At 43.7% G+C, this 17399-nt stretch overlaps 1 protein-coding gene across 1 annotated transcript in view; it reads left to right on the plus strand.

The window, feature by feature from the left end:
- The window catches only part of TSNARE1 (t-SNARE domain containing 1), a 156302-nt gene extending 140205 nt beyond the window's left edge, over positions 1–16097 (plus strand). The window contains exons 7-8 of the mRNA XM_074276874.1: positions 4458–4943; positions 14648–16097. Coding sequence (XP_074132975.1) covers positions 4458–4943; positions 14648–15246 — 1085 coding nt within the window. The 3' untranslated portion in view covers positions 15247–16097. The remainder of the gene's footprint in view (positions 1–4457; positions 4944–14647) is intronic.
- Positions 16098–17399: the final 1302 nt, after the last annotated feature.

The raw sequence follows: 17399 nt of genomic DNA on the forward strand, positions 1-17399 counted from the left end.
ATAGTTCCTACCTTCAACTAGCTTGCAGTCCAATGAGGGAGATAATATGCAATTACTTTTTGGAAAGAATATCTAGACAAGAAATGGAAGGGGCCTCACCTCGCTGACTGAACTGATAGCAACTACATAGTATTTTAAACCAATACCGAGGGCTTTAGAGCCAATTCTTTCATTTGCTGCCCATAACACCCCTCTGAGCTCAGCAGCACTGGTTATTATTTCTGTTGTACAGATGAGGAACAGATGAGACCCAGGATAAGCTAGTGCTCAAGGTCATAGCATTACAGAGATGGGGCTGAGGTCCCAGTCTCCTGATTTATAGGTGAGGACATCCATGATTCCACAGGCCCTCAAGAGCATTGCTACCAGTTCCAAATCGTGAATTAATAATAATAGTAATGATAACAGCAGGAAAAATAGCCATCGTTTCCCTTTTTATGGTTCTTTATTATTTATAAAACGCTCTCTGACCCTGAAGTAAGCAGTGCAAGAATTATCTTCCCATTTTTTAAGGTACTCCAGAGAGTGGAATTGCTTAAGATCTACAGTGAGTTTGTGGCAAAGTCAAGAACAAGAATCCAGGTGGTCTGACTCCAAGTGGGGAAGGGGTTCTTCCCATCAGCAAAGCCAAATCCACAGCTCTAAATGAGAGAACCCAAGAAATATAGTTTATGACAGTCACCAAGAATAAGTCTCCTTTATTTTGGCTAAAGAAATCATTCCAGGCTAAATCACTGGCCTGTTGTGTGGAAGGAAGGAAGAAAACAAGCTTCTATTAAGTATCTAGTATGTGAAGTGTACTAAGTGCTTTATAAATATTATCTCATTTAATCCTCACAATAACTTTGGAAGGCATACACTATTATTATCCCCATTTTACAGATAAGGAAACTGGAACACATACAAGTTAAGTGACTTGTCCAGAGTCGCATAGCTAGTAAGGATCTAAGAACAGGTTTTTCTGACTACAGGCCCAGCATACTTAAGTGCAACCTAGCTGTGGGTTCACGGATCTCCCTGAGTTCCCATTCACCCTGGAGGTAAGAAAGGACTGTCTCACGGCAGATAGGAAGGCTAAGAGAAAGCATCAGGATCAGTTATAGGATCTCTGGGATATGATCGCTTAGAGATTTCTTCCTATTTACCTTCTCCGGGTCACAAGCTCAGCCCATGCTACTGTGAGACACTTATAATCACATCAAACAGAATAACAAATATTAAATGCTTAACATTAGTTCTTAAATGCTTGTCTTAAATGACAAAATTAAATGCTTAACATTTATTCTTCAAGAACCTGAAGAAACTTTGACTAGTCCAAGTTACTTACTATCTTTTGCAGCTTTGATCAGGTAACTCATTTCTTTTATTCTTACTTTCCCCAGCTATAAAATGATGGAATTGGACAGGTGATCGGTAAACTCACTTTGAGTTCTAAACACTAAATCTTTGACTCTGTGAAAGGTTTCATTCCATGAAAGATGAATTTCATCAATGTAGGCTTTCTCTTCAGCATTCCAAATCACACCATTTCTGAGTCTTAGCATTTGGAGCATCTAGTGACTGTCCCTTTATTTTTATTTCCCTTTTTTGACAGCTAGATATTGATTTTTCTAGACAAGGTAATTCTGGATGGAAGGCATTAATAGATAGTGGAACCTAAGAATGATAGCTTCCTAAAGAAGGTAGTACTTGAGCTGAGTGTTGAAGGAAATGTGAGATTCTAAGGGACAGAGGAAAGGAGGGAGGACATTCCGTGTTTGGAGGACAGCTGATGCAGAGACAGAGACAGGAGGAGTGATGTCAAAGAAGAGCAAATAGACGAGTGTGGTAAACCACTGAGAATATGGAGACAAGGTGGAGAGAGGTAGGAAGAGAACTGGTTGTGAAGGTCTTTCTTTAAATGCCAGACTGAGAGTTTTGCATATGAGCTTAGAGGTAATACAGAACCAATGGAATTTGCTGTCTCATGTGTGGGAGTAAGGTTGTGTGACATGGTCAGACCTTTGAGGTTTAAGAAAATCATTTTATGATTATACATGTATAATGATATCAAAATACTTGCTGTCTTGGGGGGGGAAGAAAAGAACATTTAGAACTCAGAATCTTATAAAAATAGATATTGATAGCTATCTTTACACTTGGAAAATAAAATATTCTTGAATAAAAACAAAAGAAAGTCATTTTGCTGTTGTTTGGAGGGTGAATTGGAGTGGAGAGAGATCCAAGGTAAGGAGCCCTAGTTAAAGGTTATTGCTGAAGTCCAGACAAGAAGTGATAAAAGTTTGAAGCAGGATAAGGTCTGGGTAAGTGGGGAGAATATGAAAGTTGTTATGCACATAGGAAGGCAAAAACTGACGTTGATTGGATATGTAGGATGCATGAGCTTGAGGAGTCAAGGTGATACTGAGATTGTGAACCTGGGTGATGGGAAGGATATCAGTGCCCTCTATAGCTAGAGGGAAGTTTGAAAGAGGAAGAGTAGGAGGTTTATAGAGAAAGACTCTTCGTTCTGTTTTGGACATACTGAGGTTAAGATTCCTACAAGACATCCAGTTTGATTGGTGCATTGGGATATTAGGGATATATAGCTAGAGCTTGGGAGAGATTAAAAGTGGATAAGTTTAGGTAGATGCTAGATAGATAAACAGATCTCTGTAGACAGATATAGACATAGATCTGGAAGATATCTTCATCAACATGGAATTGATATTGAACCAATCAAACCTAATGAAGTTACCAAGTAGGTTAGAAAGAAAAGAGAGTCTCGAAACAGAGCTGGATGTATAACTTAAATAGGTAATGATATAGCAAAGGGATTTAGGAGGAATAATTAGATAGGCAGGTAAAGAACCAAGAAAATACAGTGTCAAAAATAGTTTGAGAAAAAGAAGTATCCAAGAGAGAGTAGACAACAATGATAAATATTAATATAGGTCAAGGACCCAACTCCTGATAAAGGGTTGATGGACTCAGAATACAGATGGAGACATATCTTTTTGGAGATGTGGCCAATCCTGGTATCTGTTTTGCTTGATTATATATTTGTAACGGGTTTTGTTTTTCTTATTTTTTGGGTGAGGGAAGAGATACAGGAAGGAGAGAATGCAGCTCTGAAAACAAAATTGAATTAAAAAAAAGAAGTTAGTATAAATGGGTTTTTCAAGGTATTTGGCTGAGAAAAGAAGAGGTGGAAAAGTACATATTGCCTGGCCCCTAATGGGTGTCTGGCCTCAAATGACTGACCAGTTGGAGGTCACATGGGAGTGAAAACTTATAGGAAGGATAGGGGAGGGGAACTATAGATATGCTACCAAGTCATATTTCTTTTTTTAAATATCTTTTTATTGACAGAACATACGCATGGGTAATTTTTCAACATCGACCCTTGCAAAAACTTCTTTGTATACATATTTGTACAATTATCTTGTTCCACAAGAAAAATCAGACTATGAAAGAAGGTAAAAATTATCTGGGAAGAAAAACAAAAATGTAAGCAAACAACAACAGAAAGAGTATGAATGCTGTGTTGGGGTCCACGCTAATTTCCCAGCATTCTTTTGCTGAATGTAGCTGGTTCTGTTCATCACTGATCAGTTGGAACTGATTTGGATCCTCTCATTGTTGAAAAGAGCCACGTCCATCAGAATACATCCTCATACAGTATTGTTGTTGAAGTGTATAATGATCTCCTAGTTCTGTTCATTTCACTCAGCATCTGTTCCTGTAAGTCTCTCCAGGCCTTTCTGAAATCATCCTGTTGGTCATTTCTTACAGAACAATAATATTCTATAACATTCATATACCATAGCTTATTCAGCCATTCTCCACTTGGTGGAGTTTCCAGTTTCTAGCCTCTACAAAAAGGGCTGCCGCAAACATTTTTGCACATGTGGGTCCCTTTCCCTTTTTAAAGATCTTTTTGAGATACAGGCCCAGTAAAAACACTGCTGGATCAAAGGGTATGCACAGTTTGATAACTTTTGGGGCATAATTCCAGATTGTTCTCCAGAATGGTTGGATTCTTTCACACTCCACCAACAATGCATCAGTGTCCCAGTTTTCCCACAGCCCCTCCAACATTCATCATTATTTGTTCCTGTCATCTTAGCCAACCTGACAGGTGTGTAGTGGTATCTCAGAGTTGTCTTAATTTGCATTTCTCTGATCAATAATGATTTGGAGTATGAGTAGAAATAATTTTAATTTCATCCTCCGAAAATTGTCTATTTATGTCCTTTGACCATTTATCAATTGGAGAACGGCTTGAATTCTTATAAATTAGAGTCAGTTCTCTCTATGTTACCAAGTCATTTTTCAAAGAGTCAAGAGGATAGAAGGGCTTCTCTATAGACAGAGGAATCCTTATTCAATTCAGGTGCTAATTCTTCCCCAGGATAGCTCTTGCCCCCAGAGTCCATGCCCATGCAATACCCTATCTCTCTCTGGTTCTTTTATAGGATCCACTATCAACATGTTAACATGTAAGAGGAGCCCCAGTCCAGACCCTACAGTGGCCACCCCTTTATCAGTGGATAGGCCTGGTTCCACACCGCCACGGCCAGGTCCTCACTCACGTACCAAGACCCGAAAACCAAACTTTAGTCCCCAAGAGACAGAGGTACTGGTGCAGAAGGTCACGCGGCATTACCAGCTGCTCTTTGGGGCACTCCGGGGCACACCGGCCAAGAAACACCGTGTATGGAACAAGATCCTCCAAGCTGTCAATAATCTGGGATACTGCCGGCGGGACATGGGTGACTTAAAACACAAGTGGCGGGACCTTCGGGGTGTCGTGAGGAAAAAGCTTGGGGAACAGCAGAGAGCCACCACTGAGGGCGGGCAGACCCAGGCCCTCGTCCTCACCCCAGTGGAGCGCATGGTAGCCGAGACCTTCTCTGCCCACAGCATCCAAGGCGAAAGACAAGGGGCTGAGTCCTTGCCAAGTAAGTCTGTTCTCTCCTGCCTCAGACCTGACTGGGTAGTTGCCAGAGCAGTGATGATGGTGATGATGGTGATGGTGATGGTGGTGATGATTGTGATAGTGATGATGGTGGTGATGGTGGTGGTGATGATGATGAAGTTGATGGTGACAGTGGTGGTGATAGTGATGGTGGTGATGGTAATGATAGTGATGATGACGGTGACGGTGATGGTGGTGGTGATGGTGGTGGTGATGATTGTGATAATGATGATGGTGTGATGATTGTGATAGTGATGATAGTGATGATGGTGGTGATGATGATGAAGTTGATGGTGACAGTGATGGTGGTGGTGATGATGGTGGTGATGATGATGAAGTTGATGGTGACAGTGATGGTGGTGGTGATGATGGTGGTGATGGTAATGATAGTGGTGATGGTGATGGTGGTGGTGGTGATTGTGATAATGATGATGGTGGTGATGATTGTGATAGTGATGATGATGGTAATGGTGATGGTGATGATTATGAAGTTGATGGTGACAGTGATGGTGGTGGTGATGGTGGTGATGGTAATGATAGTGATGATGGTGATGGTGGTGATGGTAATGATAGTGATGATAATGGTGATGGTGACGGTGATGGTGGTGGCGATGGTGATAATAATGATGATGATAATGATACAGTACTTATTATGTGCCAAGCACTATGATTAATGCTTTATAACTATTTCTCCATTGTAACCTCATAGAAACCCTGGGAGGTAGAGGCTGTTATTACCCTCATTTTAAAATGGAAAAATGAGGCAAACAGGTTCAATAACAGGGTCACATAGAATAGGGCATTGGGTGGGACAGAGGAGATAGCGGTTCTAAAAAATCCCAGAGCCCTCAAAGCCTTGAGATCCTCCTCTGAAATGGAGTCAGATTAGATCATCATTGATTCTTGCAAAAACCAGAGGATCCCTGAAAGCAGGAACATTATCTCTTCATCAGTTCAGAGGCTTTCTGAGAGCAGTTAGCAAGAAATCATTTCTTTGGTGAAGACAAAGACTGTTGTACCTACCATGTACTTTTATGTAGCTACCATGTAGCTCTCAGTAGCTAGCTGGATGACTTTGGACAAATTATTTCTCCTCTTGGAGCCTGAGCTAGATGGCCACTTAAGTCCTATGCAGCTCTCTGTTCTTTTTCCTTATTTCTTGTTTTTCCTTTTCTTTCCCTATTTTTCCTCTTTCTTCTTCTCCTCTCCTCGCCTTTTCTTTTCTCTTTCCTGCCCCTCTTCTTTCCCTTAGCTTTCTCTTTTTTTTCCTCCTCTCTTTTCACACACATAGCTGTAAAAATACCAGATGCACATAGGCAATGACTAGCTTCTATTTTCTCTTCACTATCTCTGACCTCTTCAGAACTTCATTCCCACCTGAACAGAAAATGTTTATGAATCCCAGCTTATATCTCTGGTCTTCATTCTCTTCCTGTCCAACCCTTTTATGTTCTATAAGAGTGTGTGTGCTAGTAGGATTGTTGGTACACCTGTGCCTTTGTATATGTGTGTGTGTTTGGGTGTTTATTATTTGTTTGGCTATGCATGGGAGCTTATACATGTGTGCCCAATTTTTGAATTTTAAAAAAAAAATGAGAAAGGAGAGAAGAAAGTGTAAATAACTTTTTTCCCAAGGGATTTGGCTAAGAAAGGAAGGAAAGATAAAGCATGATAGAAAAATGAAATACTGACTCCAAATGGCTAACATCCCCATGAATCTATGGCTGGAAAATGTGAGTATGAATCTTAGCTCTGCCACTAACCACTGGGTATCTTTGGGCAAGTCACCAATCTCTTCTCAAGTGTTCTCCTCTACAAAATGAGGGGGACTGATCTCAGGCTTCCCTCCTTTTCCTACTGGGATAACTTAGGAATGGGGTAGAGAAGAACTAGGAAAACCTAAAAGAGAGGGGCCTCTGGAGATCAGCTCCTTGATAGGCAGTGAGAACCTGTTGGGGGATGCTCACTACTGGGGAAGTTTAGCCCTGATAGAATACAGGGTCTATCTGAGAAGTCATCCTTAGCATGTAATATTTTATTGCTGTGAATCAACTCCAGAGAAGACCCACTCCTCGCAGAAACTCTCACCTCTTACAGCTGCTTACAATAAGGAATCTCAGTAGTGAAGCCTTTCCTCATTACCATCACTAATCCAATATTTCCCTGAACTATGTTCGTCTCTTCCCTCACATGTAACGATATTATTTTGTGGTAAAGTTACTTGTGCCCACATCTTCAGTTTACTCCAATAAGTATTTATGCATTTGTGTGGAATCCTGTGCAGATCACTTGGAAAGATGCAGAATATGCTTAAGGTGCATTCCTTTATCCTAGAACTATCTTATAGATTGTGTTTCAGTTGTTTCACTCATGCCCGACTCTTCATGACCCCATTTAAGATTTTCTTGGCAAAGACACTTGAGTAATTTGCCATTTTCTTCCCCAGATCATTTTACAGATGAGGAAACTAAGGCAAATAGGGTTAAGTGACTTGTCCAGGGTCACACAGCTAAGAGGTATCTGAGGTAGAATTTTAATTCATGTCTTCCTGACTATTCATTGAGCTATCTATAGAACTTATAGGACTGTAACACAAGACATAGATAACTGGAGTTTAGAGGGCTGTGTGTTCAGTACATTAGAAAGCTGCAAAATGCTCTGTGTCTATTTCCCCTTAGTCTGTGCACACCCTCAGGGCAGGGACTTCGCCAGAGATGCAAGCAGGGGACTTGGAGTCAGAAGATCTGGGCCAGGCGTGCTTTTTCACCCTGCCGAGACTCACTGATCTCATCTGTAAAGGTACCTGTGGTACCTACCTTCTAGGGATGTTGTGAGGTGGTGTGGAAATTAAATAGCACTGTAGAAATGGAGCTCACATTTCCGTTTTTCTCACAGTGTAAGCATAAATCCTTGCATCATAGTAGGTACTTAATAAATATTGAAATGAACTGAAACTAATATAATACATCAGTTCCCTTCACTCCTGGCATCCATTCAATAGAATGCTACTGAATGCCTACTCTGGGAAGGGCCCTATGCCTGATACTGTGGAGGAGACAAATTAGTTAGAGAGGGAAGCTTTTTCTAGCTGGGGGTTTAGTAGAAAGGGAAAGGAGTAAATATTTGTTCCCCCCAGATCTTTCTTTCTGTACTACATATTCCAAAACTAATATTAACTCTGATTGTCTGTATCCTATAATCTGCATTCCAAAGTTCATTTCAGCTCTGCCATTCAATATGCTATCTTCTGGTTTTCCTATTAGTTCTGTCACAAGACAGCACATTCATGGCCCAGGTACTGTGTGGAGCACTTTACAAATATTATCTCATTTTATTTTCACAACAACTCTGAGAAATAGGCACTATTATCCCCATTTAACAGGTGAGAAGGGGAACAAGGTGGTCCAGTGGAAATAGTGCCAGTCCTGAAGTCAGGAAGATTCCTCTTCCTGAGTTCAAATCTGGCCCCAAATACTTATTAGCTGGGTGATCCTAGGCAAGTCACTTAACTGTATTTGTCTTATTTTTCTCACTTGTAAAAATGAGCTAGAGAAGAAAATGGCAAACCACTTCATTACCTCTGCCAAAAAAACCCCAAAGTCAGACATGATTGAAAAATGGCTGAATGACAAAGAATTGAGGAAACTAATGATAACTATGGTTCAGTGACTTATCCTATAAAATAATAATAATGATAATAATAATAATAATAATAATAATAATAATAATAATAATAATAATAATAATGTCAATCAGCTACTAGCACCTGGAGTTGAATTTCTAACTCCAAACTCAGCATTCAATCGCTCTATCTCCAGCTGCCTCCTAGAACTTAGTGTCCAACTTAGTGGGCAATTTAGCATCCCTAGAGTTTAGAATCCAGCAAATCAATCCAGCCTTTTTCCTCCTGGGGTCATGCTTAGAAATTTAGTTAAAGAACCTTGACCTCATGGAGCTTGTAATGTAGTAATTGTAGATTCGTTATAGCTCCTCTGCTAGCTGACCTGGGGCAGCAGATGATGACACAGTGGGTAGAGTGTCAGGAGCCCTCCTCTTCCTGAGTTCAAATCCAGCCTCAGATACTTCCTAGTTGTGTGACGTAGGCAAGTCACTAACCCCATTTACTTATCTGTAAATGGTAATAAGCTAAAGAAGGAGAGAGCAAACTATTCCAGTATCTCTGCCAAGAAACCTCAAATGGGATCACAAAGAGTCGGACATTACTGAAAATGACTGAACAAGAACAAGAATAGTGCTTTATGTTTAGAGAACTCCTTCCCCCAAATGGGTGGTACAAGCACAACTATGCCCATTTTGCAGAGGGAGAAGCAACTTGTTGAATCCTCTGTTTCTCTCTGTCTGATGCTTTTGACTGCTGCCTCTAACATGGTCTTTTCCCAGCAAGAAGTAAATAACAGTTTGCTTGTAAGTGCTGTTTTCCATAACATTCAGGCATCTTGATGCAGCAGAAAGAGTGCTGGACTCTGGAGTCACAGACATTGAGGTAGAATCCTGACTCCGCAGCTTCTCTCTGTGACTGGGGCCACCAGCTCTTTCCTCAAACTTACAAACATCCTTCCCTTGGCTTCCCTCCTTCCTTGTCCCCTCACCCTAACCTATCATCCTAGTTTTTACAAATCCTTTGCCCAAATCATAGGCCCAGCCACATCCTTTGCCTCTATTTTCTCACTTCCTCCTGTTTCTCAGCCTCTGGCCATCAGGCTTCTGACCCCCATTTCAGTTGGAATTTCTCTCTCCACAATCATCCACTTGTTCTAATGTGCCTGATCCAGTGCCTTTCCTCAATGATCATCTGACTGGAACTCTGTAGTTTTCAAAACAGCTGATTGCTCCCTCCTCATAGATCTCTTACCCTTCCTCAGTTTCTTTGACAGGGCCCTGTTTTTCCTGTTTGAATACTCTTCTTAGGTTCTTTTGTTGATTATTCAACCATCTCTCATCCCCTAAGTGTGGGTGTCCTCCAAGGCTCTGACTTGGGTGTCCCTTAAAGCTCTCTGCATGTTTTTGCTTGGTGATCTCATCAGGTCCCATGTGTTCAATTTTCAAATCTATGCTGATGACTCTCAATTCCATATACGCACTCTAATTGATTTTCTGGACACCCAGTGACTCGCTGCCAGCAGTCTGATGACTGATGACTTTACTTCTCCATCTTAAAATCAACATTTCTAAAAATGGATTGTATCATCTTTCCCTCCTAAACTCATCCAGATGTCCCCATTTCTGGGACTGCCATCCCTCCCATCATTTGGCTTCCCAACATCATGATGATATCTTTGACATTCTGGAGAGGTGTTATGTCACTGCGATGAGTGTCGGTCCCAGAATCAGGCAGACCTGGGTTCGAACCTCGGTTATGTATGATTTGGATCCTTTCCAAGGCTCAGTTTCACATACATAAAGTAGGGATAATTAATAGCTGTAATACCTGATGGCTTCTCAAGTGCGTCTCTCATGTACTGTGATTCTGTGACTACACTATTGTGTCTGACGTGGTGCTCCCATTAGTACATTCTCAGTGGGCTGTGCTGCCCTAGACAGAAAGTCTCCAGAGTGCACATACATGTTACATTATGGCTCCGTCCAGCCTCTTTCCCCCAAAGGACAACAAAGGACAGTTCTTTTACTCTTTCACTTCAAGAAAACTCTAATCAATCCACCTGGGGTGACAACTACTGAAGTTCACGTGGAAGACAAACAATTGTGAGCTAGCAAATGGATTACTTATTGACTCAGACTGTAGACATGAGTGAACACGGAAAGGATTATGTCTGTGTCTCATATATCCTCTGTCTAATTGTTACTCTCCTAACACGCAGACAAGGGAAACAGTATAGGACCATTGTCTCCATTGTACAAAAGGGGAAACTGAGGCGTATGAGGGGGACTTGTTTGCTCAGGGTCAGCAGTCTGGAAGACAGATGACTTGCCTTCTTCTTCCAGCTCTCCCAGTAGCTGTGTGAAGGGTTTTAGGCAAACATTTGCTGTCTCTGGGTCTAGATTTCCTTATCTCAAATGAAGAGTTTAGACTAGATGACTTTTAAGATTCCCCCCTAATTCTGATGTTCTGTGTGCAGTATTCCAATGTACCCTGCAGATCAACCTTCTTATATTATAGATTCAGCTTTGCCATTCTGTACAATGTTTTCCAGGTTTCTTCCAGTGCTGCCACTATTAATTATGTGTTCTAGTGATTCCACTAAGTCTGACATTCTGCATTCCATATTCTGTCATTTGATATGCTATGATATTTGTATCTATGTGTCTGTATAGAGTGTCCTGAGTATCCTTCTGGTTCTGCCATTTTTTTATTCTGTTTTCTAACCTCTGCCATTCAATATTTTCTGCCTTTCAGTATTTTCTGTCCTAAGTTCTGCAATTCAATATTCTATTTTCTAAGATACCTTCCAGCTCTGCCTTTTGATATTCTTTATTCCAAATTCTGCTGTTAACTGTTCTATGTTTCTTTCCAGCTTTGCTATATTTTTAGTCTATATTCCAAATTCTGCCAATCAATATTTTAGTCCTAAGGTTCTTTCCAATTCTTGCATTTAATACTCTTATGTTATAAGGTTCCTTCTAGCGCTGCTATTCAGTATTCTAATTTTACTGTTTCTTCCAGGTCTGCTATTCAGCATATGTTCTATCAACCCACCTGAATGTAAAACGGACAATTTATATGCAGAGAGATGTCAAACTAGATGACCTTTGTATGTTGCTACTTTGAGATTTCCTGGTTGTGTGATTCTGTGTGGATGCCTCCGAACTGCAGATATAGCCGTCGTGTTGTAATGGATATCACGCTAGATTTGGGTTAAAAATGAATTAGATTAGAACTTTACCTCTTACCTTCATTAACTGTGTGACCTTAGGCCAGTCATTGTTCCCACTCTAAGCCTCCTGGAAGATGACGTCTCCCAGCCTTGTGGAGAGGTTCAGTGAGATGATGTATGTAAAGGACTTTGCAGACTCCAAAGCATTATATAAATGTTGTTTAAAGGGATTCTTTGAGTCCTGTTCTCTACCTAGTTTAATCTGAAATCGAATCTCTGTCTTTTTCTCAGTGAGTGACTTGGTCTCTCTTCTGCAATAATTGTGAAATGTCTGAGGTTACAGATGGTTTTAAAGGTAACATTGTCGAGCACAGAACCAGTTAAGGCAGAATTAGTTAGAACCCATCAACACCACATAAATCAGCTCCAGGCCCACTGCCTTTGGCCCATTGTCAACTGCTCCCAGGCCTGCTCCCATCAAGCTAAGTGCCAAAGGTGCAGCTCATACTTGCGCGTCCATCTAAGAAAGCTGAACCGCTTGGCTGTGAATGCAAACTCTGCAGTAGGCAGCTCAGAGTGTCTGTGACATGTCCAAAGTGACATAGGTAATTAGTCATTGTCCCATAGAATCTTAATTTGGAAAGGACCTCAGAGGGCACATATTCCAACCCTTGATGCCAAAATCACTTCCACAACCCCTTGACAAGATTGATCTTGTTTACATCGCATTTAAAGGAGGTTTTTATAATGCACTTTACAAAATGTGATTCTCTTATTTGACTAATAGACTTAAGTCTTATTATCCCCATTTTAAAGACAATGAAATTGAGCTTCAGAGGCATTAAGGTGAGGATATACAGGATTCTGCTTGAACTGGCTCATGAGAGCTGGCAGTTAAATTTTTAGCATGAGTATTTACACCCCCGAAATAACCAAACCCTACAAATCAGGGCTTGATTAATTATCATATTGGTTTTCTAGACTTAATAAAATATTAATAAATTTTAAAACGCATCTCATATACTTCTCCCTCTGAGAGCTGGTTGTGAAACATTTGCTCTTGGGTCAGGGTGTTTGCTGCAGGTCCCAAGGCTAAGGCTGTGAGGCTAGGCCATGGAGAACACAAGGTTTCCTTGTTGGCAGCCACATGTGCACATGCCCTGGTGTGTGCTCCCAGCCCAGGGGGTGGGGAAGAAGGGGGTGGGGAGAGAGGCTGGTTTTAAGCTCTTTGCCCTTAGCTGGAGAGTTGTAAGAGAATTTGTTATGGGGCCTAAGCGCTCCCTAACAAGCGGATGGGAGTGGGGCAGAAGCCCAAATCCTGCCCGCTCGGGCTCTGCCGGCAAACAGCAGGAAGGTGTTTCTGGGCGGGCTCGGGAGCCTTTCCTTGCCACTGAGAGGGGGCATGTGGGCTCTGGGTGTCTGTATGCGCCCTTGGGCTGGGGCCAGCCTGCTCAGGCTTTTGCTTCTGCACAAATGCTGGCTTACACAGGCAGGGCCGTGCATTGGCTGGGTTCTTCTCATTGTGAAACCTCAGACAAGGGTTTGACTTTTCTGATGGTCAGCTTCCTCATCTGTAAAATGGGCTAATAATGGCGATCTTGCCCTGCCCATAGCAAGGAGAATATTTTATAAACCTTAAAGCCCTGTGGAAGTGGGCACTTGCTTTATTAGTGACTGTGTGTGTCTACATTGGGTGCCTGTGGTGATGGATGGATCCTGTGTGGGCGATTTCTGCACGATTGGTGAGGAGGCAGTGAGGGGCTAAGCCTAGAGTCCCCGAGCAGCCGTCGGGCCTCAGACCCTTCCCAGCTGTGTGACCCCGGGCAAGTCACCCTACCCCGTGTGCCTCAGTTTCCTCATCTGTAAAATGAGCTCCAGAAGGAAATGACCAACCTCTCCTGTGTCTTTGCCAAGAAAACACCAAGGGGGGTCATGGAGAGTTGGACTGAGTGAAACAAATAAAAAACAACACTCGTGTTTTCTTCTGATGTACTGCTGAGTCCACAAGGGTTTGTAAATTCTAGATCAATCAGTCAGTCAACCAACAGAGCATTTATTAAGCACCCACTCTGTGCTAAGCTCTTGTGTTCCTCACTACCCTGCCAGGAGCTGCCTTTGTTATCTCTCCTTGCCTTAGGGGTCTCAGAGTGACTTGTCCAGTCAGGCAGCTAGGAAGGCCGTTTTGCACTTAGAAGGAGTTGGAAGCACTAGCATTCTTCCTCCTTTGGAGGGGAATTAGGAGTGAGAAGCCCTGAGCCATGTGACCTGGTGCAAACACAGGGGCTTGGAGGGCTATCTCTGCCCACCTGAATTTGAACCCCACCTGCACTATTTGATTATAAATGTGGAACAATTATTTTCCCTTTCTAGACCTCTTTTTAATTGTTTGTAAATGAGGGATAGATAGATAGATAGGCAGAGGGGGTGGTGAGCGTCAGAATCTCTCTGAGGACCCCTGCATCATGCCTCATGTCGCCCCCACTCTACTCTCTGGGCTCCTCCTCCTTGGTCAGAAAGCACTTATTAAGCACCTACTGTGTGCTAGGCACGATACTAGGTCCTAGAAGACAAGTCCAAAGAATGAAACAATCTCTGCTTAGCCGCTGTGCCCTCCCTCCTTGGGGAACCATCCAGCTCTTTCCCAACATATTGTCTTTCCCCTCTTAGAATACAAGCTATTTAAGAGTGGGAGCCATCTTGCTTTCTTGTGTTTGTATCTCTAATGCTGAGCACTGGCCCTAGCCCATAACAGGCATTTCATAAATGTGTTGCAGAGAGACCTTGTGCCCTAACCTGGCCAAGCCCCTCAGCAGGTTTCCCTGATGGTCACTTTCCCAACCTGTGATCCTCTTCTGTGTCCCATAACCTCTGACATCTGTGTCTTCCTTTGCAGCCGATGAAGAGGAGGAAGCGTCCAGCTGCCTCTGGACGTCCTTGCGGACCCTGGACCCCCCAAGCCTGGCAGAAGCCGATCCTCTGGACCTTCGGGGTGTCCTCCACACCTCGGCTTCCTCCCCCTCTCTTCCCCCCTCCCCGGGGGCAGCCTCTCTGGGGGCCACCTATGGCAGCGGGAGCTGGAGGCCTGCCCTGCAGGGCTCCGCGCCGCTGGCACCGCCCACCGGCAGGCCCAAAGCCGAGGCCTCAGAGTTCGAGCAGCAGCTGATGGATGCCCATCTCCAGCAGGGAGCTCTCCTCTCCTCCTGGTACCAGCAGCAGAGCTCCCTGATGACTCAACAGAATCTGCTGTTGGAGCGTCTGGCGGAGCAGAGCCAGCGGCTGGCCGATGGGGTGGAGGCTCTCAACCGGACCCTTGAAAAGCTTGTACAAGGCCGCCCGCTGGCTCAGGAGGTAGGCCACCTCATCCAGGACAGCCCCCTGGCCGCCGGTGGTGCCCGCCTGCCCTCCCGAGCTCCAGCGGGGGACTCTGGCGGCCCCTCCCCCGGACTTGACGTCTTCTCAGGGATGATCTTGAAAGTGGAGGAGGAGATTTAGGAGTTCCTCACTGGTGGGAGCCAGCCTACAGAGAACCACGGAAAAAGCTGTTTTCTCAAAGCTCGGAAGGAAATCTAAGACAAGGATTCATTGTCCGCTCCTGCTGTCCCGATTGTTCAAGGGGGCATGCTCTGGGAGAGGGGAGCCAAGAAGCCAACGAGGAGGAAAAAAGAGACCCTCTCAGGGGGAAATGGCAGGAGATTTCTGAGGGATGAGCTCGCCTCCTGTTAGCCCAGGCTGCTTCCCGGCATTTCTAATGGGGGCGAGAGAGATGGCGGGATCAGCCTGAAGAATGCTGCCCAGAGCGAGGTCTTCTCAGGGAAGGTGGAGCCGGAAGCTAAGTCAGGACGCCCATTGCCTCGCTTGCTCTTCTAAGCCGAGCAGATCACACGGAAACAAATCCCAGAGTCCAGAGAAGGGAAGGCGGGAGAGGGAAGGAACATCATGGGAATCGTGGAGCCAGTTAGGTGGGTGCCTGTAGGTGTCCGAAGCCTGGGCCTGAGACTCAAACTCTCCTGCAAGTTTTCCTGGCGGTCTCACTCTGAGCAACAGTGGGGGTTGCCCTGACCAGAAGTGTGGGCAGCCCCTCCCCAGATCAAGGCCTGTTCCTCGCCCTGCTCCCTGGGTTCTGGCCAGAGCTGAAGAGATTCCCCCTCCCCCCCAGGAGAATTTCTGTCCCTAGATCTGTTTTTATGTCTCCATTTTAAACACAGCTAACGTGATCTCTGTCCTTGGTGCTGCCTGGAGAGATTGGCAGCTACTTTGTACCTCTTGGTTTTTATTGATATTAAGGTATTTTTCTTATGAAAGCACAAAGCATTTTTTAAATAAAGTAATGATGGTGATGGTAATGATTATAACTACAAATAAAATGAAAAAAATTAATTATTGTTGATTTCTGGTAGTTGGTATATTGGCTGGGTTACTTCCCAGCAAGGAACTAATTATAGTTGATATCATTGTTAATTTTACTAATTGTGGTCAAGCCGGCTTTGTCTTTTGTAAACCAAATCATGTCCACTGTTGCCTTTGATCAGCAGTATGTGAAGGAAACAAAGCAGGAATCCTCTTCCCCAGCTGACAGAGGAAACGGCCTGGAGAAGTCCCTTTGGGATTTGTGGGAAAGGTCGGTCAGTAGTTTTCAGCTGTGTCTCCTTCTTTGTGAGCCCACTTGGGGTTTTCTTGGCAGATACTGCAGAGTTTGCCACTTCCTTCTCCAGCTCATTTTACAGATGAGGACACTGAGGCAGACAAAGCCAAGCGACTTGGCCAGTCACACAGCTAGTCAGTGTCTGAGGCCAGATTGACTCCAGGCCTGGCGCTCCACCCACTGCGCCACTTAGCTGCCCGCTGGGAAAGGCCCCAGCAAGTATCTGGTCTAGACCAGAAGCCAGGTTCCTGATTCCTATTCCAGTTTGCTTCTCATCATCTCCATAGCTCCATAGCCCCACCCCTAGGGTTGAAATAGAGAAAAAGAGAGGGATTGGAGAAAGACAGCATATGGGTCTCATTGTCTACCGGCCTGGGCAGGTCTCCATGGAAATTGTGCTCAGTTCTGGGAAAGGACCCTTTAGGAGGGATGCTGACAACTTGGAGCGTGTCCAGGACGGAGAAGGGCCTTGAGTTCCTGTCACAAAAGGAAGCAGGGAGTGATAGTCTAGCAAAGGCGTGTGAGAGCTGCCTTCCGGTACATGTTACTACCACAAGGAAGAGGAATCTTCCCTTCTGCATGGCCCCAGAGGACAGAACCAGGAGGAAGAGACAAACTCTGGCTCAATCCACAGAAAATTTTTAGAGAGCTTCCCATCACTGTAGAGCCTTTAGAGGAGATCAATCAATTAACCAATGTCCCTTTCACTTTCCTCTTCTATAAAATGGGGGCAATATTAGCTCCTAACTTCTTGTGAGGATCAAAGTAAACAATATTTGTGATGCACTACTACTACTACTACTACTACTACTACTACTACTAGTGATAACATGGATATTGTTGAGAGAAGTCCTTTTCTGGTCTGGTTAAGCTGAGATTCTGTAATTCTTTTATTGAGCCTCTCCTATGCCTACTTCACAATGGAGGAGGCAGGAACAGAGAACTACTTCCTAGGAGATAGGATTGGTATACAGCAGACAGAAAACAAGGGGCTGGAATGCTG

The sequence above is a fragment of the Sminthopsis crassicaudata genome, chromosome 1, assembly GCF_048593235.1.
Source record: "Sminthopsis crassicaudata isolate SCR6 chromosome 1, ASM4859323v1, whole genome shotgun sequence".
Taxonomy (NCBI): Eukaryota; Metazoa; Chordata; class Mammalia; order Dasyuromorphia; family Dasyuridae; genus Sminthopsis; species Sminthopsis crassicaudata.